Source organism: Chiloscyllium punctatum, chromosome 40 (genome assembly GCF_047496795.1).
Source record: "Chiloscyllium punctatum isolate Juve2018m chromosome 40, sChiPun1.3, whole genome shotgun sequence".
Lineage (NCBI taxonomy): Eukaryota > Metazoa > Chordata > Chondrichthyes > Orectolobiformes > Hemiscylliidae > Chiloscyllium > Chiloscyllium punctatum.
In genome coordinates, this window is record NC_092778.1 from 42,922,645 (window position 1) to 42,945,831 (window position 23,187).

The following is a 23,187-nucleotide window of genomic DNA, read 5'->3' on the forward strand; positions in this document are numbered from 1 at the left end:
CTATGTGGACCTTGTTGAAAACCTTGTTAAAGTCCATGTAGACAACATCTACCGCTCTGCCTTCATCTATCTTGGCTACCTCTTCAAAAAACTCAAATTTTTGAGTTAATAGATCTCCTTCTATCACTGGTATTTTCTCTATATTTCCCATTGTGAAAATAGATACTTGGAACTCTGTTAACGAATCTGTCATTTAGTTATTGTTAATTCTAACACATGCCTTCTAAAAATACCAAGCTATTGGCTAGTAAGTGGTCAGAGCCTCTATGCTGAATAATGTATTTGTCCTTGTTATTCATAGAAGCCTGTGGAAATGGTGGGCTCAGTATTTAGAAAGTCAGGCAGACATGGACTCTGCTTTGAAATATTATGAGAAGGCGCAAGACTATCTCTCACTTGTCCGTGTTCATTGTTATCTTGGCAATATACAAAAGGTAAGAAAGGAAAACGTTTTGTCACTGAGAGAGGGAAAGCATGTTCATATAGTGTCATATAAAGTATTTCATTACCTGTTAATGCCAACTATACCTGCTTGTACAACCTCCTGATTGTAGTAAACCTTGAAAAATAAATTTTGTTCTGACCTCCAGACATAGTCAAACTAATGTCTGAGTCTGCATTATTCGATGACTGTATCGGCGCCGCCTCATGCTCTCACGAGGAGGTTGAACAGTTCATCGACTTTACCAACACCTTCCACCCCCAGACCTCAAATTCATCTGTATCATCTCGGAATCTCCCCTTCCTGGACCTCTCCACCACCATATCCAGCAACCAATTAACTACAGACATCTCCTACAAGCCCACCTCCTCCCACCCTACCTCCTGTAAAAACACCATCCCTTATTCCCAATTCCTCCTCTTCAGCCGCATCTGTTCCCAGACTGACCAATTCCACCTCAGAAAGTCCAGGATTACCTCCTCCCTCCATGATCACAACTTCCCGCCCCACGTGGTTGATGATGCCGTCCAGTGCATTTCCTCCACTCCGTGCACCACCTCCCTTGAACCCCATCCCTCCCAACGCAACAAGGACAGAACCCCCACCCCCCCCATCCTCACCTTCCATCCCACGAACCTCCACATACATTGCACCGTCCTCCACCACTTCTGCCACCTCCAAACGGACCCCACCACCAAAGATATATTTCCCTCCCTACCCCTATCAGCATTCCAGAGAGACCATTCCCTCTGCGACTCTCTCATCAGATCCACACCTCCCATCAGCCCACACCCCACTGCTGGTACCTTTCCCTACCACCACAGGAAGTGCAAAACCCGTGCCCACACCACCCCTTTCACCTCTATCCAAGGCCCCAAGGGATCCTTCCACATCTGTCAGAAATTTACCTGTACCTCTACTAATGTTATCTACTGCATCCGTTACACCCAGTGTGGTCTCCTCTACATCGGGGAGACAGGGTGCCTTCTTGCGGATCATTTCAGAGAACATCTCTGGGACACCCGCACCTACCAACCTCACTGCCCCATGGCTGAAACTTTAACTCCCTCTTCCACTCTGTCAAGGACATGCAGTTCTGGGCTGCCTCCACCGCCAAACCATTAACACCCGACGATTGGAAGAAGAACACTTCATATTCTGCCTTGGAACTCTGCAACCAAATGGGATAAATGTGGATTTCAACAGCTTCCTCGTTTCCCCTCACCCCACGTTATCCCAGTACCAAGCCTCCAACTCGCACCTGTCCGTCACTCCCCCCTCTGACCTATCACCTTCTCCCTCACCTTCATCTACCTATCGCTTTCTCAGCTACCTTCCCCCCAGCCCCAACCCTCTCCCATTTATCTCTCAGCCCTGGCCCACAAGCCTCATTCCTGATGAAGGGCTTATGCCCGAAACATTGCTTCTCCTGCTCCTCGGATGCTGCCAGACCTGCTGTACTTTCCCAGCACCACACTCTTGACTCTACGTTATTGAATCCTGACAAGCCATGTTACATAGCTGGCATTTCAATGACCCCCAATGCTTCAACTAGTGTTCTGTAATTCAGCATTGGCTGAACCAGTTAACAATTATATTAATAATTTATCCTGTAGCTTAAAATATAGACAATTTATTCCTCTAAACTTTGTACATAAAGTGTAGCATCAAGGACATTTTACAAAGCTAGATGGGGAAAACTCTCCATTGTCTAGAGCCATATCTAGCGCAAAGCAAGACGAAGGTCAGTCATCTCAGCTCCAAGGCATGTCTGCAGGAGTTCCTCAGGGTAGTGTCCTTGGCCCAAACATCTTCAGCTGCTTCATGAATGACCTTCCATCCACCATAAAGTTAAAAGTTGGGATGTTCAATGATAATTAGCATGATATTCAATACAATTCAAAACGTCTCAGATATTGAAGCAATCCATGTCTAAATGCAGCAAGACCTGGACAATATTCAAGTTTGGGCTGACAAGTGGCATGTAAGGCGAATGTGAGTACTGCAGATGTTGAAGATCAGAGTCAAGATTAGAGTGGTGCTGGAAAAGCACAGCAGGTCAGGTAGCATCCAAGGAACAGGAATATCGACATTTTGGGCAAAAGCTCTCCATCAGTGGCAAGTAACATCTGTGCCACACAAGTGCAAGGCAATGACCATCTCCAACAAGAGAGAATCTAACCAGTGGTCCTTACATTCAATGGTTTTACTATCGGTGAATGCTCCAATCTCAACACCCTAGAGATTACCATTAATCAGAAACTGAACTGAGCCAACCACATAAATGTTGTGACTTCAAGAACAGGACTCGAAATATTAGCTAGCTCTATCTCCACAGATGCTGCCTGACCTGCTGTGATTTCTAGTTTTTTTTTGTTTTCAGTGCAGATTCCAGCAGCTGCAGTAATTTGCTCCTACAGAGGCTAGGAATCCTGAAGCGAGTAACTCACCTCCTGACTCCCCAAAGCCTATTCACCATCCACAAGGTACAGGTCAGGAGTGTGCTGGAAAACTTTACACCTGACTGGATCATGCAACTCCAACAACACAGAAGTAGTTTGACACCATCCAGGTCAAATCAGCCAGCTTTATTGGCGTCATATCCACAAACACTCACTCCCTCCATCACCAATGCCCAGGGAAAGTAGTGTGTACCATCTATAGATGGCACTGCAAAAATTCACCAAGGCTGCTTTGACAGCCACTGACCAAATCCATGACCTATATCATCTATAAGGAACAAAGGCAGCAAGTACAGGGGAATGCTATTATATGCAATTTCCCTTCCAAGCCACTCACCATCCTAACTTGGAAATATATTGCCATTCCTTCAATATTATTGGCTCAAAATCCTGGGTCACTATCACATTCTCACTGGCCATCATCAGCCAAACTGATCTTCAGTCCTACAGCTAATTTATTCCCACTTCCATGAGCCATAATTGTTAGAAGTCTTATATAAAGCTTCCTTTGCTAAATTTTGGGAAATCATAGAAATTGTGAATAATTCTCATAGTCATTTTTGTTACTTCCTTAAATAACTCCAATCAAATTCTAAAGTTTGAATCTATTGTTTTAATGTTTTTTCTTTGTGCTCCCAGTAAATTGTTTAACTTATTTGAAATCTTTACTTCCATATGTAACTGCTCACCTGTTGGAGGTTATGCCATTTGTTTGCATGTTCAGAGAGTAACTGGCTTATGTACCTTTCAGGAACACAGAAAATTGGAGCTGGAGCAGCCATTTGGCCCTTCGTACCTACCTGCTCTATCATTTATTATAATTATGACTGATCATCCAACTCAATTTCCTGTTCCTATTTACCTCCCCATATCCTTTGATCCCTTTAGGCCAAAGTGTTTTCTCCAAATCTTTCTTGACATCATACGATACCTTGGCCTTGATTGTTTTCTGTGGTAATGAATTCCATTGGCTTACCACTCTGAGTGAAGAAATTTCTCCTCATCTCAAACCTAAAGACCTCAGTCCTATTTACAAGAATGAAGTCCTTTGTCCTATTTACAAGAATGATATCTGGACTTCAGGGATTAAGTTATGAGGAATAATTATAAAATTTAGGCCTATTTCTAGAATTTAGAAGGTTAAGGGGTGCTCTCATTGATGTCTCCAAGATAGTGACAGCAAAAGACAGGATAGATAAAGATAAGCTACTTACACTGGTTAGGGATTCTAAAATTAGGGGGTATAGTCTGACAATTAGGGCCAGACCAATCAGGAGGGATGTTAGGAAGCACTTACGCACAGAGGATAATAAATGTTTGGAACTAGATAACATTTTGTAAAGCAAAGGGACATGGGCCAAAGGCACATTTATAGATTTAGGCCACAGATCAACCAGGATCATATTGAATAGGCTCAAGGGGCTGAATTATCTATTCCTGTTCCTCTGTTCCTATAAATTCTTTAGAGTGTATCATCAGGAATATCCTTTCTGCATCTACCCTGTCCAGTCCTGTTTGAGTTTTGTAAGTTTCCACGAGATCCCTCCCTCATTCTTCTGAATTCCAGCAAATATAATCTTAACCAACAGAACCTCTGCTCATACAGCAGTCCCTCCATGCTAGGAATCAATCCGGTAAACTTTCACTGCACTCCTCAAAAGCAATAGGTTCCTTCCTCTGAAAACCAAAACTGCACACAATATTCCAAACGTGGTCTCAATTCCTGCCTCAGGCAACTGTCTGCGTGGAGTTTGCACATTCTCCCCGTGTCTGCTTGGGTTTCCTCCGGATGCTCCGGTTTCCTCCCACAATCCAAAAAATGTGCAGGTTAGGTGAATTTGCAATGCTAAATTGCCCGTAGTGTTAGGTAAGGGGTAAATATAGGGGAATGGGTCTAGGTGGGTTGCTCTTCGGAGGGTCATTGTGGACTTGTTGGGCCTAAGGGCATGTTTCCACACTGTAAGTAATCTAATCTAAAAATCAAGGCTCTGTATAATTGCAGTAAGACTTCAGTACTTCAGTCCTTTTGCTATGAAGCCCAACATACCATTTGCCTTCTTTACTTCCTGCTGCACCTGCAAGCTTACTTTCAGAGACTTGTGTATGAGGATACCTAGGTCTTGTTGCACCTTCCCCCCCCCCCTTCTCAATTTACCATTATTCAGATGATGATCTGCCTTCCTGTTGTTGCTACCAAAGTGGATAATCTCACACTTATCCACTTTCTCCTGCAGCTGCCATCCGTTTGCCTACTCATTCAGCTTGTGCAAATTACACTGAAGTATCTCTGCATCCTCCTCACATTTCACCCTAAAAGAAAGGTTACACCTGAAAGGTTGACTCCTCCACCTCCTCATGCTGCCTGGCTTGCTGTGTTCTTCCAGCCTACTGCTTGTCTACTTTGGATTCCAACATCTGCAGTTTTTTTGTCTCTCACCCTTAAACCCATCTTTGTGTTGTCTGCTAATTTGAACAAGAAGGCAGATTACTATCTAAATAGATGTAAGTGGGGAGAGGGGAGTGTGCAGTGGGACCTGGAGGTCCTTGTCCACCAGCCGCTGAAGGTAAGGATGCAGATGCAGCAGGGAACAAAGAAGGCAAATGGTATGTTGGCCTTCATTGTGAGAGGTTTCAAGTACACAAGTAGGGATGTTTTGTTGCAGTTATACAGGGCCTTGGTGAGGTCACACCTAGAATACTGAGTGCAGTTTTGGTGTCCTTTTCTGACAAAGCATGCTCTTGCTCTCGAGGGAGTCCAGTGAAGGTTTACCAGGCTGATTCTGGGGCTGGCGGGACTTACATGAGGAGAGATAGACAAGGTTAGGATTGTTTTTGCTGGAGTTCAGACGAACGAGGGGGGATCTCATAGAAATGTATAACATTGTAACAGGACAAGACAAGGTAGATGCAGGGAGGATGTTCCTATTGTTGGTGTGCCCAAAACCAGGGGTCACAGTCTGAGGATTTTGGGTGGATCATATAGGACAGAGATGAGGAGACATTTCTTCACCCAAAGAGTGGTGAGCCTGTAGAATTCATTACCACTGGAAAGAGTTGATGCCAAAACATTGAATGTATTCAAGAGGTGGTTAGATATAGCACTTGGGGCGAGTGGGATCAAAGGTTATGGGAAGAAAGCAGGATTAGGCTATTGAGTTGGATGATTAGCCATGATCATGATGAATGGCAGAACAGGCTGGAAGGACCGAATGGCCACCTCCTGCTCCTATCTTCTATGTTTCTACGTTCCCTCATCCAAATCGTACATTTATAGTGTGAATAGCTGGGGTCTTAGTAGAGATCCCGGTGGTACCTCATGAATCACTGCCTGCCTTTAAGAAAGGCATCCATTTACTTCTATGTTTTGTTTCCTGTCTGTCAGCTAGTTTTCTATCAGTCTCAGTGCACGACCTCCAATCCCATGCAGTTTAATTTTACATACTAATCGCTTACGTGGGACTTGTCAAAACTGTCTGAAAGCCCAAATAAATCGAATCCACTGGCATTGAATCCATTTGCATCAGTTCTACAAGTACATCCTTGAAGAATTCCGGGAGATTTGTCAAGCATGATTTCCCATTTGTAAATCCATGCTGACTCTATCCGCTTCTGTTACTGCTTTCCAAGTGCTCTGTTATTAAATCTTTTATAATGAAATCTAGAATTTCTTTCCATTATCAACATCAGATCGACTGGCTTATAATTCCCAGTTTCTGTCTACCTCATTCCTTAAATAAAGGGGTTACATAAGCTACCCACCAATCTATAGGAACTCTTCCAGAGTTTATTGAATTTTCAAAGATGACCACCAAAACATTCATTATTTCTACGGCCACTTCCTTAAGTACTCTGGGATGTAGATTATCAGGCTCTGGGGAATTGTTGACTTTGAATCCCATTAATTTTCCCAACACTGTTTCCCTAACAATACTGATTTAATTTAGTTCCTCCCTCTCACTAAATCCTGTCTTCCCAACATTCCTGCCATATTATTTGTGTCATCCTTTGTGAACACAAAACTAAAGTATGTATTTCATCGGTCAGCCATTTTTTTGTTCCCTGTTATAATCCCAACCCCTAACTTATCTGAAACTGAATCAGACTGCTTGCAACGTGGCACCCAAGCCACCTTCAAGCCGAGCACTGCCTCGATTTTCAAATCTATGCATGACATCACCCCTCCCTTTATCATAACTTCTTCCAGCCCTCTGTGGCCTCTGCACTCCTCCAATTCTGGTCTCTTGTAAACTCCTGATTTGACTTGCCTTACTGTTGATGGTGGTGCCTTCAGCTGCTAGGCCATCAAGCTCTGTGTTTCCCTTGCTAAACCTCTCTATCACTCTGTTCTCCTCCAAGATGGTCCTTACTATCTACCTCTGATCAGCTGTCACCAGTCTTAATATTTCCTTATGTAGCCCTGCGTCAAATTTTGTCTGCTAATACACGTCTAAAGTGCTTTGGGACATTTTACAACATTAAAGGTGCTGGGACTATTCAAATAAGTTGTTGCCATTGTTTTTATACATTAAGCCAAGAGAAAATTGCAAACCTTTTGCTTACAGTGTTCATTTTTTTAAAAATAAACATTTAGCAATCCATAGAATGCTTTTGTGTGTTCTTAATATGGTGACATGTTGATGATGGGTTCTGATTGTTTTTTAAAGGCCTCTGAAATTGCTAATGAAACAGGAAATCATGCAGCCTCTTATCACCTGGCTCGTCAGTATGAGGCTCGGGATAATGTTAAACAGGCCATCCACTTCTATACCCGTGCACAGGCCTACAACAATGCAATACGCCTGTGCAAGGTAAGCGCAGCCACTGATCATTCAATTATATTTTTAAGTTTTAGTCATGATTTCTGAGTTTTAAGACGACGTATGCCGCTTGTCATTTTCTGTAAATTCTTTAAAGGGAAGTTCAACCCTATGAGTCCAATTCATTTGTCTGAGATTCCTAAAATCAGCATATCCAATCCCTCTACACCACCATCCGCCATGACCAGGGCCTCCAAGCCCTCCGTTTCTTCCTCTCCTGATGTCCCCAACAGTACCCTTACACCGACACTCTCATTTGTTTGGCCAAACTGGTCTTCACCCTTAACAATTTCTCCTTCGAATCCTCCCATTTCCTCCAGACCAAAGGGGTAGCCATGGGCACCCGTATAGGCCCCAGCTATGCCTGTCTCTTTGTTGGCTACATAGAACAGTCCATCTTCTGTAATTATACCTGCACCACTCCCACCTCTTCCTCCGCTACATTGATGCCTGCATTGGCGCCACCTCGTGCTCCCGCGAGGAGGTTGAGCAATTCATCAACTTCACCAACACATTCCACCCTGACATTAAATTTACCTGGACCATCTCTGACACCTTCCTCCCCTTCCTTGACCTCTCCATCTCCATTAATGACAACCGACTTGACACCAACATTTTTTACAAACTCACCAACTCCCACAGCTACCTGGATTGCACCTCTTCCCACCCTACCTCTTGCAAAAATGCCATCCCGTATTCCCAATTTCTCCGCCTCCGCCGTATCTGCTCCCAGGAGGACCAGTTCCACCACAGAACACACCAGGTGGCCTCCTCCTTTAGAGACCGCAATTTCCCTTCCCACGTGGTTAAAGATGCCCTCCAACGCATCTCGTACACAACCCACACCTCCGCCCTCAGACCCCACCCCTCCAACCGTAACAAGGACAGAACTCCCCTGGTGCTCACCTTCCACCCTTCTAACCTTCGCATAAACCAAATCATCCGACGACATTTCCGCCACCTCCAAACGGATCCCACCACCAGGGATATATTTCCTTCCCCACCCCTTTCCGCCTTCCGCAAAGACTGTTCCCTCCGTAGCTACCTGGTCAGGTCCATGCCCCCCAACAATCTATGCTCCCGTCCTGGCACCTTCCCCTGCCACCACAGGAATTGCAAAACCTGAGCCCACACCTCCTCCCTCACCTCCATCCAAGGCCCCAAAGGAGCCTTCCACATCCATCCAAGTTTTACCTGCACATCCACCAATATCATTTATTGTATCCGTTGCTCCCGATGCAGTCTCCTCTACGTTGGGGAGACTGGACGCCTCCTAGCAGAGTGCTTTAGGGAACATCTCTGGGACACCTGCACCAATCAACCACACCGCCCTGTGGCCCAACATTTCAACTCCCCCTCCCACTCAGCCGAGGACATGGAGGTCCTGGGCCTCCTTCAACGCTGCTCCCTCATCACCCAACGGCTGGAGGAAGAACGCCTCATCTTCCGCCTCGGAACACTTCAACCCCATGGCATCAATGTGGACTTCACCAGTTTCCTCACTTCCCCTTCCCCCACCTCATCCCAGTTCCAAACTTCCAGCTCAGCACTGTCCCCATGACTTGTCCTACCTGCCTATCTTCCTTTCCACCTATCTGCTCCACCCTCCTCCCTGACCTATCACCGTCATCCCCCAACCCCATTCACCTATTGTACTCTATGCTACTTTCTCCCCACCCCCACCGTCCTCTCATTTATCTCTCCACCCTTCAGGCTCTCTGCCTGTATTCCTGATGAAGGGCTTTTGACCGAAATGTCAATTTTCCTGCTCCTTGGATGCTGCCTGAACTGCTGTGCTTTTCCAGCACCACTCTAATCCAGAATCAACCTTCAGACCCTTACCAACAAAAGAACTAGAGTCGACCTTTAGTATGTCACGGAGGGATGTCTAATGTTGAGCCTGCTTCACCATTCAATGGCTGATCTTCCACCTCAATTCCATTTACCTGCTACTTTTGTCAAAATCCCTTTATTCTGCTTGTACTCAAAAATCTATCAACCTTTGTCTTGAATATATCCAATAACTGATCATCCACAATTCCCTACAGTACAGAATTCCAAGGATTTACATCCTTTTGAAGAAATTTTCCCAGACTTCAATCCAAAATGATCAGCCTCAATTTTTGAGATACTGTGTTCTAAATTGCCAAGAAGAAGGATTTCTTAGCATTTACCTTGTAAAGCCTCTCAAGAATTTTATAAGCTTCAATGAGATTGCCTCTCACTCTCGTAAACTTCAGGGAATATACACCTGATCTATCCAGTCTCTTCTCATAGGACAATTTCCTTTGTAACCAGAACCAGTCTCATGAACCTTGGTTACATACATCCCTCTGTGACATGTATATCCTAGCTTCGATAAGGAGACCAAAACTGCACACACTCTTCTAGGTATGGTTTCACCAGTGTAATTGTAATAAGACTTCTTTACATTTATGCTCCAATCCCTTTCTGATTAACTAATGTACCATTTGTCTTCCTAATTGTTTGTTGTAGCATATCATCAGTGTTGGGTGTATCCCTTTACAGGAGTGAGTTTAAAGTTCATCACTGTTATTACTGGTTTATAACTGATTCCTTAAATCTTTGTCATAGATCAGGCCAGAATTTGGAAGCAAATCTTTATATTTAAATTCTATAGCATGCTATTGTACAAAGCTGTCACATCCTAAGAGTACAATATAATTTTGTCTGCAAGCCTTTCTTTCATCAGGTTAGTAGCACCCATTGATCATTCTCAGACAGGGCAAAAAGCTAAGCAACAACCAGATCCAACTACCTGAGTTCCAAGTTTCAAGTTGTTAAAATGGCAATGGATTTTAAAGGGTTTTTGCGTTGCAGTTGATATTGCTGAATCCTATCACCCTCTAACATTTCTGTTTGAATCTAGGATAATTCATGGAATGAAAGCCTCCTCAGTTGATCCCAATTCATATTATGAAAGAAAGAATCAATTCAGTACAGATCTTGGTGATTCTCAGTTTTCCCAAATCCACAGCTCTACACTGGCCATAGTTAATTGTAAATATGTAGGCACATGGGGAGGACAGTTATGAGAAAGGAACAACTTCTGAGCTTGAGGGCAAAGCATAAAGTTTGACCCCATGTGGACCTGATGCACTTGATGTTGACAATTTGAGTCAATTGTAGAATAACATCCCTTTCCAGGTTTTAAATTGCTAAACATAAATAACTCACTAAAGTTGGCCACACAGATCAATTTGTTGTTTTACTGCATTGTTGAGTTGCAGAGAGTGTTAATAATCGGTCTCGTTGAACCTATCGTTATTCAGGACAATGGCCTTGATGATCATCTGATGAATTTGTCTCTCTTGAGCTCCCCAGAGGATATGATGGAGGCCGCACGTTACTATGAGGAGAAGGGGCTCCAAATGGATCGTGCTGTGATGCTGTACCATAAGGTATGATTCATCTTACATGCTCAATTGATTTAAGTATAATATATATCTAGTATAAAGTTTCCATATTTGAATTATTTCTAATTTCATCCCTGAAGTGGAAAGGGCTATAGTGGCTGACTGTTTCTGGTCCCAGTGGAAAAAGGTTATGGTCGTTACGCTTTTCCTTTCCCCCAAAAAAAGTAGTTTCAGTAGCTAATTATCTTACAACTAGGTAGTAGAGTGGTCTCATCATAGTAACAAGAATTGCTTGACCTTTGTGGGTTTCACTCACAATTATTGATGTTTCTGGGTGCCACCCTGTTCTAATAAAAGCCTGATAATATCTCAATAACAAAAAACACACTCCCTTCACTAACTTCTCCTATGATGTAAATGTTACCCCTTGGAAAGAAGCTTGGATAAATGTAGCTCCATGGGACAAACCATCACAACCAATGCATTACTTTTGAATTGTAATCAGTGTTATCCTTTCTACAAACACGTTATGGAATGCTGTAGTGCGTGGAGATTACAGCTGATTTCAGTGTCCAGTGAGAGTATTGCTGTTTCCTCACTAACTATTAGACCACCTATTAATGGTTTGGTGTTTAATTTTAGGCTGGCCACTTTTCCAAAGCTATTGAATTGGCCTTTGCTACCCAGCAGTTTAACGCATTACAACACATAGCCGAGGAGCTGGATGAGAATTCAGACCCTGCCCTGTTGTCTCGCTGTTCTGATTTCTTCATTGAGCACAAGCAGTTTGAAAAAGCAGTGGAACTGTTGGTTACTGCAAAGAAGGTAAGAGTATATTCGCTTTAGTAAAGAACCAGAGAGCCACCTGCTGAATCCCAATCTGCTTAACAGGGCTTCAGTTCAATACTGCTCAAGAAATCATTTTTGAAGTTTGCAACCTGATTGACAGCTTGACGATTAATTCATGATATAGAAGTATCTAGCCATACAGCTAAACTGGAGTCTCTACAGCGACTGGGTGTTGATTCTTGGGATTGATTTATTTCATGACCAGAATATATTCCTGCATTTTTTCAAAGCTTTGTTTGAAAAGCTGCTTTATTCATTCATGCTTACAAATTTGTCACTTCCTTTATTTGTGAGGAAATAAATTCACAATGAGTTGAATCGTTCACCTAACTTTATCATCCAGTATCCCACTAATTCCCACTGCAGAAAGCAACATAACTATCCTATTTATGAAAGTCTTGATGGTACCTTAATAATATATTGATCATTTCAAAATATCATTTTTGATGGTCGGAACTAGTGGGATACTGGATGATAAAGTTAAGCAAACATTGTTGCTCAAAGGGATCATTAGCTATGCTGTATATTCAGCTTCATAAAGAATAATTTATCAGAAACACAAAACTTCTAGAAATAATAGCCATATCTTACTAAACTAATAGCAAAATTCTAAAATGAAAGCAAGGTAATGCAGATGTTGGAAATCTGAAACAAAAATAAAGGGCTGGAGACACTCAGTAGGTCTAATAGCATCTGTGAAGAAAGAGACAAAAAGCTGAATCTTATTTTTTTTTAACTAAGTCCTAGTTGCATCACAATTTTTGAGGGCTTTTTTATATCAATACTATGGAGATTAGAACCATGGCCAAGTGGATCTCATTGACTGAGATTCTCGATTCAGGTTGTTAACCTAAGGCAATCAGGGAGCCCTAGCTGACAGATATAAATAGGGGATTCAGAAGGTCTCCTCGGTCTAAGGACTGGCTTCGTGTCAGAGCACATGTTAAGTGCCCATGTAAATAAAGGGTGACTTGGTGACAGGATACCAGCCCCTTGCAGTTATTTTAAATACCAATCGAAGTTTCTTGCCATATTGTTCCTTTTTGAGCTAGTGGATTGAAAAATCAAGTCTGCTATTCCTGGAATCATCACAAAAGTTAAAGATTTTAAAAAGTACACAATTCTCAATTTACCAAAAGAAAATGCAGTGCACCTGCTGCAAATCAGAAACAAAAACAGAAATTGCTGGAAAAGCTCAGCAGGTCTGGCAGCATCTGTGGAGAGAAATCAATGCTGGAACTTCCTGAGTGAAGGCAACCTTCCTTGACATTACTGAGGCACTACATGGCAAGCCAAACAGAAGTAATGTGACCCTGGCTGATGGGGCAAAGCACAAAAAGGCAGTGCAACGTGAGTGAGTGCTACGACGAGTGAAGATGCCAGAGATGCAGCCTGGCCCAGTCCATGAGCTGGGTGTATGTCCCTGAGTGCAGTGTCCTTCTGCAGCATTTCGATTGTGGTTGCACATGCAGCCCAAAGTACAGCATTGAAATGCAAAAGCATCTTGTAAGTGGATTGGAGATGTGCCACATGGGTTTTTAGAAGCTGGCACATATTAGATGCCAACTTCCATAAAAGTGGCTGTTGGCCATGGAGCATGCCCTAAAATGTTGGTGTCCACTGTCCAACATAGAGTTCATTCAGAGCAAACGGCAAGCTGAATCTGCTAGGTACCTGCTGGGTACACTGGTTTCCATTTTGAGTTTTTTTCAATGTCTAGCTTGTTTGGCAAGTTGGACAAGGTGGAAAGCTGAATTTTAGTGAGACAAGTTGTCCATCATCAAGACATTTATCAAACAATAAATCCACCTTAATTGTTAACTTGTTGTTGTCTACCAAGAAACTCACCACACTACCTTGTAAAGAATAAAAGATGGAGGCGAGACAACCTCAAAGTCCTGATTAGCCTTGCCGGACTTATCAATTCTGCCACAAATCCTGCTATAGCTCACATTGGTCAGACCCCTATAACATTTCGCTTGATGTTTTAGCTGTACCTGCGAAGATGTGGGGATTCAAGAATTGGCACAACACTCATTTTGTAATACGGTACATTTTTCCCAATTTCTACTGTAACTAGGTACTCTGACCCATACTAACTTTCCCTCATTTCCTGTCCTATCTGAGGGATTCATTTCACCATTGCTTGGTGATGAGTTTTAGATTAAATTAGAATTCCTACAGTATGGAAACATGCTCTTCAGCCCAACAAGTCCACAATGACCCTCTGAAGAGTAATCCACCGAGATCCATTCCCCTATCTTATATTTACCCCAGGCTAGTGTGCCTAACACTATAGCAATTTAGCATGGCCAATTCACCTGACCTGCACATCTTTGGATTGTGGGAGGAAACCGGAGCACCTGGAGGAGACCCACACAGACACGAGGAAAATGTGCAAACTCCAAACAGACAGTCATCCAAGGCAGGAATCGAACCCGAGTCCCTGTTGATGTGAGGCTGCAGTGCTAACCCCTGAGCCACTGCACCACCCGAGTTATTTCAGATAATCTAATTAGTTAGGATTCATGGGATCATTCAGCCAATATATCTGTGCTTGCTCTTTCTGTGTAAGGGAGCTTTATTCAGCAATTAAAATGCATGCTGTACCTGCCTTGGAAATGTTTAATGGGAAGGTGTAAAGGGAGTTTTCCTTTTATCTAATCCTGGTTTACCTTCCATGGGATTCTTTGTTGTTGACACTCATTGCTTTGAAAGAAATATATTCCATTTCCCAGTATTAATATCCCTCACCCTAAAAAACAGAAGTTGACAAAAGCTAAGTGTTATAAAATTGATTTTGTCAGTGCAATGCTGCATTTTAACATTTTCAGGGCTGCTGTAAAAAGTGTATCAAGCATCATTACTAGGATCTGGTTTAGACTCAAAACATTATTTATTGAACAGCAGCTTATCCTGAGTGTCTTTTTATTCATTACTGCTTGAGCCCTGGAAGTATCTAGTCTGTATAGAGAAGATGGTGGAGATTATTCTTAGTTAGTGAACTGCATATCCCTACATAGTTATCTTCTAACAGTGAGGGTGATGTAATAGGATTTGGTAGAGTTTCATCTGTCACTTGTGTCTTCTATTTCAGTACTATGATGCCCTCCATCTCTGCTTGGAGCAGAACCTGACCATCACTGAGGATATGGCTGAGAAAATGACTGTGTCTAAGGGTTCGAAGGAACTCTCTGAGGACTTCCGCCGTGATCTGCTTGAACGTATTGCTGACTGTTGCATGCGGCAGGGAAACTATCACCTCGCGACCAAAAAATACACACAGGCTGGCAACAAGGCCAAGGTAAAGGAGCCTCACTGTGCCATTAATCAACTGGGCACATTTCTGAGGTGATGTTATTCAGGAGCTACTAGTAAATTATTTTATTGTGTTAGCACATTGGACTTCACATATGGCTGTACTGTGCTGTCAGCATCAATTCAGGAACATATTGGATTTGTTTGAGATTAATTCAGATTATGAACACCAAATTCATCGGTTGCATCAGAGATATAATACTATAAATGTTTAATGCAGAGAGGAAAGTTAAAAGCTTTTCTTGTCATTGCCACAAGATCCTTAACACCAACACCTAGGGAAACACAGTCCTAGTTTACCTTCTTATCCAACATGTCTCCAACAGTACAGCACTCTCTCAGTCAGACGCTAAGGTATCAGCCTAGATAATCTGTTCAAATCCTGGAACACACCTAAATCAGGTGAGAGTGATACAGACGGAGCCAAGCTAAGCTCCGCACAGCAGTGTATCACAATACAATCACATTTATTTTTCTAGGAGTTAGAAACCTAGGTATGGAAAATGAATCTGCCAGTTAATCTTGCCAGAGTCAGGTCACTGTGTGAGCTTTTGTTGTGCATTTGAACTCATTGTTTTTAACATTTTCTGTTATAGTTTTACATTTGTTTTTTCTTTTTCTCCAATTTTTTTGTTTGTGTGGACTTCATAAAAGGGTTGTGCAAGAGTAAATTTAGCATTTTGGAAAAGAGAGTTGGGGGATGAAGACATTTTTGTGGAGCAAAGAGTACTGACCTGGAACTTGTATCTACAACAGTAGTAGAAGTAGAGACGGTTAATGATTTCAAAGAAAATTGGGAGGGTACTTCAGTTAAATAAACTTGCTGGGCTATGGGGTCTAAGAAAGGATTTGGGACTAATGGTTACTTTTTAGGGAGCCAAAGGATGAATTGCTTCCTTCTGTACTAGAATAACTCTATGAATCTATGTTTCAAAGGCTATTTGAGTCCTTGTTTCTCCAAGATCTCACTAGTGGTGTCACTAAACATTTTCCAAGCCATTGAATTGCATGACTTCCTTTCTATGATGAACATGGCTGTTAAATCTCTTTCATTTTTCTCCCTTTGCTCTTTGTTATTCTAATATTACTAAAATGCCGGTTTTTAAAAAATGGTTTTCAAGTTAATGTTGGTATTACAGTATTAATGTCAGTATCAATTGCCCATCCCTAGTTGCCCTGGGAAATTGGGTCCTTTTGAACTACTGACTGAGGCATACAAATGCAAAAATCAGAAGTGGGCTTGAGAAAAGGAGTTGGGAAATTAGTAGATGAGAGAAAATTCCAGGAAATATGGTGCAGAACTGCCTCTGTTGGAACGGGACAGACTTCGAACAAATGTAGCAAACAGGTTGTCCATGAGGCACTGTAAGCCATCACAGACATTACTCTATGTGTTTTGTATGGCGTAATCTGTCTGCAAAACAAAACATTTCATTGTACCTAGGTACATGTGACAATAATAAATCAAATCACATCAAATCAAATCAAACCAACAGCAGCAGAATTGTATTCAGCCACAATCTAACTTCATGGCCTGGCATTGACCCCATTCTATCATCACCATCAGGCCAAGAGATCAACCCTGGTTCACTGAAGAGTGCAGGAAGACATGTAGCACCAGGCCTACCTAAAAAATAGTTGCCAACTTGATGAAACTATAACATAGGACTACCTGCAAGGCAAACAGCAGATACAGCATGCAATTGACAAAGTTAAGTGTTTCCACAAACAACAGGTCATATTTAAGATCTGCAGTCCTACCACATCCAGTCATATTTGGTGCTAGGCAGTTAACAGTAAACAAGTGGTGGGGGCTTCATTAATTTTTTCATCTGCAATGAGGGGAAGCACATGAGTACATAAGACAAGGCTGAATATTTGCATTCATGTTCACCATAGTGAAATATTATCTGTTGTTTTTCAGGCAATGAGAGCACTTCTGAAATCAGGAGACACAGAGAAGATCATTTTCTTTACAGGAGTCTCTCGTCAAAAGGAGATTTACATCATGGCAGCAAACTACCTTCAGTCTTTGGACTGGCGTAAAGATCCAGAAATAATGAAAAATATCATCAGCTTCTATACTAAGGGACGAGCGCTGGATTTGCTTGCTGGCTTTTATGATGCCTGTGCACAGGTCTGTGTTTTAGACAGTGTCAGAGGCAACGTATTAATGGCTTAAACATCAGCCAGACTGCTGTCGAAGTTTAGTCCCAGCAAACTCTGCTCCCTGCCCCATTACTACCCTTAACATCAATATCTTTTATTTTTGAAATGATTACAGAGGATTCTGTACTGAGCACAAAGATTCTAAAATAATTCATTATCCAGTGATTGGTGTGCTTTTTAAAATGAATATTATTTCCTACTGCTCAAGGAGAGAGATGTTGCTGTAAATGAATGGTCCCTTGGCACCTTGGGGTTGGCACTGCAATGAAGCTGCTGGGAATGGCAGAATTCCTGCTCTTCAGACTGTATAAACAGGAGAGCCAGGAACTGATCTCCCACATTAATGTGTTCCCCAGTGTATAGGACTGCCAGGAACTGATCTCCCACATTAATGTGTTCCCAGTGTATAGGAGAGCCAGGAACTGATCTCCCACATTAATGTGTTCCCAGTGTATAGGAGAGCCAGGAACTGATCTCCCACATTAATGTGTTCCCAGTGTATAGGAGAGCCAGGAACTGATCTCCCACATTAATGTGTTCCCAGTGTATAGGAGAGCCAGGAACTGATCTCCCACATTAATGTGTTCCCAGTGTATAGGAGAGCCAGGAACTGATCTCCCACATTAATGTGTTCCCCAGTGTATAGGAGAGCCAGGAACTGACCTCCCACATTAATGTGTTCCCAGTGTATAGGAGAGCCAGGAACTGATCTCCCACATTAATGTGTTCCCAGTGTATAGGAGAGCCAGGAACTGATCTCCCACATTAATGTGTTCCCCAGTGTACAGGAGAGCCAGGAACTAACCGCCCAAATTAATATGTTCCCAGTGTACAGGAGAGCCAGGAACTAACCGCCCAAATTAATGTGTTCCCAGTGTACAGGAGAGCCAGGAACTGATCTCCCACATTAATGTGTTCCCAGTGTATAGGACTGCCAGGAACTGACCTCCCACACTAATGTGTTCCCAGTGTATAGGAGAGCCAGGAACTGACCTCCCACACTAATGTGTTCCCAGTGTATAGGAGAGCCAGGAACTGACCTCCCACACTAATGTGTTCCCAGTGTATAGGAGAGCCAGGAACTAACCGCCCAAATTAATGTGTTCCCAGTGTATAGGACTGCCAGGAACTGACCTCCCACATTAATGTGTTCCCAGTGTACAGTATAAGAATCTGGTACAGTTCCATTAAAACTGAACTACAGCAACCCAGCTGGGCTTTGATGGACAGTAGATGTTCTAGAGGGGCAGGGTTAATCAGATCAAATAAAATAATTTAAATGGAGAATAACCAAAACTGTGAGTGATTTCTTTACTCATGCCTCCAATATACATGCTTGTTTCCATTTGTGTATCAGGTTGAGATTGATGAATATCAGAACTATGAGAAAGCATTGGGAGCTCTGACTGAGGCATACAAGTGCTTGTCCAAAGCCAAGATGAGGAATCAAGGTGAACTGGAGGAACGGCTTGGACAGCTGCAGAACAAGTTGACAATGGTGAAGAAATTTGTGCAGATCCGAAGGTAAGTGCATACATGTCATCTCCTTTCCTTGCAATATTGTCATTATAAATCTTCCATTATCTCCTTCCTACCAGCACTACAGGTATTGGTACATTGCAAGAGGTGCAGTAATTTAGCACTACTTTCTCCAGGGCAATTAGGATGGGTAATAAATGTTGAGTCTAGCCATGAAGCCTACATTTTGTAACCAAATAAAAGCTAGAATAGACTCACTCATCAAGTATCATTTCATTAATTTGACTTTGTTAACGAAGATGCACACAATTAAAAGCTGTTCTCTCAGTCCTAGAGTATAATTCTCATAAATCAAATTTTCTAATATTGGTGCAGGTTTGAACAGTGAATAAGAGTACTTTATTAAAGGTTAGCTTCATGATCAATGGTCCTTCCAGAGTGAGGAGCAAGCTGAAAGCTTCCACCCAGGTTGCACCTAAGTTAAATTACCACATGTGCCTGTGACACCTGTAGGCTGTATGAAGAGGATCCAAAGGAGGCATTAAAACAGTGCGAGAATCTGCTGGGTGAGCCTGAGCTTGACCAGACTGTTAGAACCGGTGATGTCTATGCGCTGCTGGTGGAACATCATGCACAACAGGGGAGTTTTGAGGTGGTGAGTACAAATAGTTCTTCTATAATGCCATAGTTGTGTTCCAGCAAAACCTTGCATAATAGAAAATCGCATAATAAAAATAATTGGGCCTCTGGGAAAAGTGGGGTTGGGGCAGACCAGCAAAAAATATCACTAATGATTGCTCAAAAATCACCCACAAGTCTAACACAAAGTATAGAGCAGCCTGAATGAAGGTTGAAATCATACTTATTCACCAAACAAAAGTAAGTTTAACATGGTACAGGTAAAAAATGCAAGATAGCTGCTCCCTCTACAGTCCCTCTCACAGAAAGCTGCTCTGTCGGCAGCTGACATTGGCGCATGGGCAGCACGGAGACTGTCGCTGACATCGCGCATGTGCAGAATAGCACGGACATAGGTGCGTGTGGAGAACAAAGCTGTGAACCGAGGTAAGCATTCTCAAAAATACTGTTCCCTAATTCTTCAGTGACGTTACAGCCAAATTGTGCTGCCAAAACGCACATTATCCCAGAACTACCCATATTCCCATAAGTTCAGAGGCTGCAATGCAGAAACATCACATCAACTGGAATGAATAGAGCATCTTAAAGACAGCAAAATATCTTAAGGGTTTGCAGTGAAATAAAATCAAGAATGCACTGATACACCTGATTTGAACTGAATTATATTTGTCCCTGCATTTATTCAGTAATGCGTAGCTTTTAAAAGTAAAATCTGAATAGTTTTACATAGGCAACAGTCAGAAGGAAGTGGATTTGGATAAGGAAGTGGGAAAAATCCCTGGTTCTGAGAGAGAATTCTCAGAAATGATAGTGCAGTCTGACAAAACTGCTTCTACTAAGATTATGCTTGCTGCTAATAAAATGTTTCAGCGCCGTATAGTATCTTTAATCACTGAAGACTACTGTGGCACAGTAGTAAGGTCCATATCGCTGAGCCAAAAGGCCCAGGTTCAAGTCCATAATCTTCCTGCTCCATACATATGTGATAACATATCTGAACAGGTTGATTAGAAAGTATCTGCCTTTAATCACTGCACTCATGCTAACTTGTAATAATGTTACAGGCCTACAAGTACATAGAAGAGATGATGAAGAAATTACCTTCTGTCAATGTGAACTACTACATCAACCAGCAAATTACTGATGCTGTTTATAAGGCAGTGGGTGTTCCAATAAAGACCAACGTGATGTTGGAGAGTGTTCGACACAATAGTGCAGAGGATGGAGAGGAAGTGGAAGAAGATGTAGCTGAGGAGTCTTACAATGGTGCCGAGGACTGACCTTGAAACTCAACAGATCGAGCCTTAAAAACTTTGAAACGCATTTTAATATGAATATTTTACCAAGAGACAATTTATTCTGGCAGCCCAGGACTCCTAATTTTGCCTCAGGAAGGACCTCCAGTTCATATTTATCTGAAACCCAAAGACTAGACTCAGTCACTGTAAACTGACAGAAAACTACACTTCTACTAAATCTTATCATTATATCCCAGTGAACACATGTGTCTCAAATACTTGTTCATTCCTTTCTGGCTGATAGTCCCTGACAACCTAAGAGACACCAACAACATTTTGCTCAAAACTAAGTGCAATCGCTTCATCATTGCAGCATCATAAATAGAATCTAATTAGCTTGTTGTCTGCAAAGTGACTGTTAGATATGGAAAGAGTTTTAAGTGCCACTTGGCACAGGGGAGTCTGAGTGCAGCAACACTATTGCTCTGTACCACAACAACCTTGCTGCTGCTGTTCCCGAGTTGCTTTTGAGCAATGGAACAATCAAGAAAAATAATTGACAGTGATCCATTTGACAGCCAAACCCCCCGGCAATGTTTAATAAGACTGCTATCTACAAGTCACATTTAGGCGAGAGGGAAACTCACTGGGGATTTCTTGGATTTTGTCAACTTATATACTGAATGTTTGCAGTTAACCAGAATGATTCAAACATACCAGAATTTACAGTTCAATTGGTCTCTAGCTTTTTAACAGTCAGGTTTATTATCCCTAATGTACAATTTGTGCTAAAACAATTTCAAGCAGATCATTTATTGACACTTTTTTATATATTTTTACTAGTATTTATTAAATTACTCTTAAGATTTGTAATTCAGTTTTTATCACATCCTGTACTTTGTGACAGGATTAAAAACAATAAAAACTTGCCACTTGTGATTGTTTTACCTTGCGTTTGTAAAGTTAAATAATTCTATTAAGAAGATACATACAGAGTCATAGAGATGTACAGCACAGAACCAGACCCTTTGGTCCAACTCGTCCAAGCAGACCAGATATCCTAATCTAATCTAGTCCAATTTGCCAGCACTTGGCCCATATCTATTTGTCCTATACATACCCCTCATGATCTTATAAGCCTCTATAAGGTCACCACTCAGCCTCCGACGCTCCAGGGAAAACCACCCCAGTCTATTCAGCCTTTCCCTATAGTTCAATTCCTCCAACCCTGAAAACATCCTTGTAAATCTTTTCTGAACTCTTTCATGTTTCACAACATCTTTCTGATAGGAAGGAAACCAAACTGCACGCAATATTCCAACAGTGGCCTAACCAATGTCCTGCACAGCCGCAACATGACTTCCCATTCCTAAGCTCAACGCTCTGACCAATAAAGGAAAGCATACCAAACACCTTCACTATCCTATCTTCCTGCAACTCTACTTACAAGGAACTATGAACTTGCACTCCAAAAATTTTTAATTCTGCAACAATCCCAAGAATCTTCCCATTAAATGTAAATGTCCTGCTCTGATTTGCTTTTCCAAAACACAATACTTTGCATTTATCTAAGTTAAATTCCATCTGCCACTCCTCAGCCAATTGGCCTATCTGATCACGATCCCATTGTACTCTGAGGTAACCTTCTTCGCTATTCACTACATCCCAATTTTGGTGTCATCTGCAAACTTACTAACTGTATCTCTTATGCTCACATCCGAAACATTTATATAAATGACAAAAAGCAGTGGACCCAGCACTGAGCCTTGTGGCACACCACTGGTCACAGGCCTCCAATTTGAACAGCAACCCTCCACCACCATCCTCTGTCTTCAAGCCAATTCTGTATCCAAATGGCTAGTTCTCCCTGTATTCCACGAGATTTAACCTTGCTATCCAGTCTCCTAGGAGGAACCTTTTGAACACCTTATTGAAATCCATATAGATTACATCTACCACTCTGCCCTCATCAATCCTCTTTGTTACTGCTTCAAAAAACTCGATCAAGTTTGTGAGACATGAATTCCACGCACATAGCCATGTTGACTATCTCTAATCAGTCCTTGCCTTTCCAAATACATGTATATCTTGTCCCTCAGGATTCCCTCCAACATCTTGCCCACCATCGTCAGTCTCAACCGATCTGTAGTTCCCTGGCTTTTCCTTACCACCGTTCTTAAATAGTGGCACCAACTTAGCCAACCTCCAGTCTTCCAGCACCTCACTTGTGACTATCGATGATACAAATATCTCAGCAAGAGGCCCAACAATCACTTCCCCAGCTTCCCACAGAGTTTTTTTTTAGATTACTTACAGTGTGGAAACAGGCCCTTCGACCCAACAAGTCCACACTGAAGTGCAACCCACCCAGACCCATTCCCCTACATTTACCCCTTC

At 42.2% G+C, this 23,187-nt stretch overlaps 1 protein-coding gene across 5 annotated transcripts in view; it reads left to right on the top strand.

The window, feature by feature from the left end:
• Positions 1-21,639, top strand: part of ift140 (intraflagellar transport 140 homolog (Chlamydomonas)) — a 145,557-nt gene extending 123,918 nt beyond the window's left edge. For 3 of the 5 annotated variants that reach the window (XM_072559662.1, XM_072559665.1, XM_072559666.1), the window contains exons 22-30: positions 302-434; positions 7,569-7,712; positions 11,015-11,143; positions 11,741-11,923; positions 15,045-15,251; positions 17,190-17,402; positions 18,792-18,958; positions 19,427-19,568; positions 20,617-21,638. In XM_072559662.1, the coding sequence (XP_072415763.1) occupies positions 302-434; positions 7,569-7,712; positions 11,015-11,143; positions 11,741-11,923; positions 15,045-15,251; positions 17,190-17,402; positions 18,792-18,958; positions 19,427-19,568; positions 20,617-20,832 (1,534 nt within the window). In that variant the 3' untranslated portion in view covers positions 20,833-21,638. Of the gene's footprint in view, positions 1-301; positions 435-7,568; positions 7,713-11,014; positions 11,144-11,740; positions 11,924-15,044; positions 15,252-17,189; positions 17,403-18,791; positions 18,959-19,426; positions 19,569-20,616 lie in introns of all 5 variants that reach the window. The other 2 variants (XM_072559667.1, XM_072559663.1) reach the window with 2 other exon arrangements.
• The last annotated feature ends 1,548 nt before the right edge of the window (positions 21,640-23,187 follow it).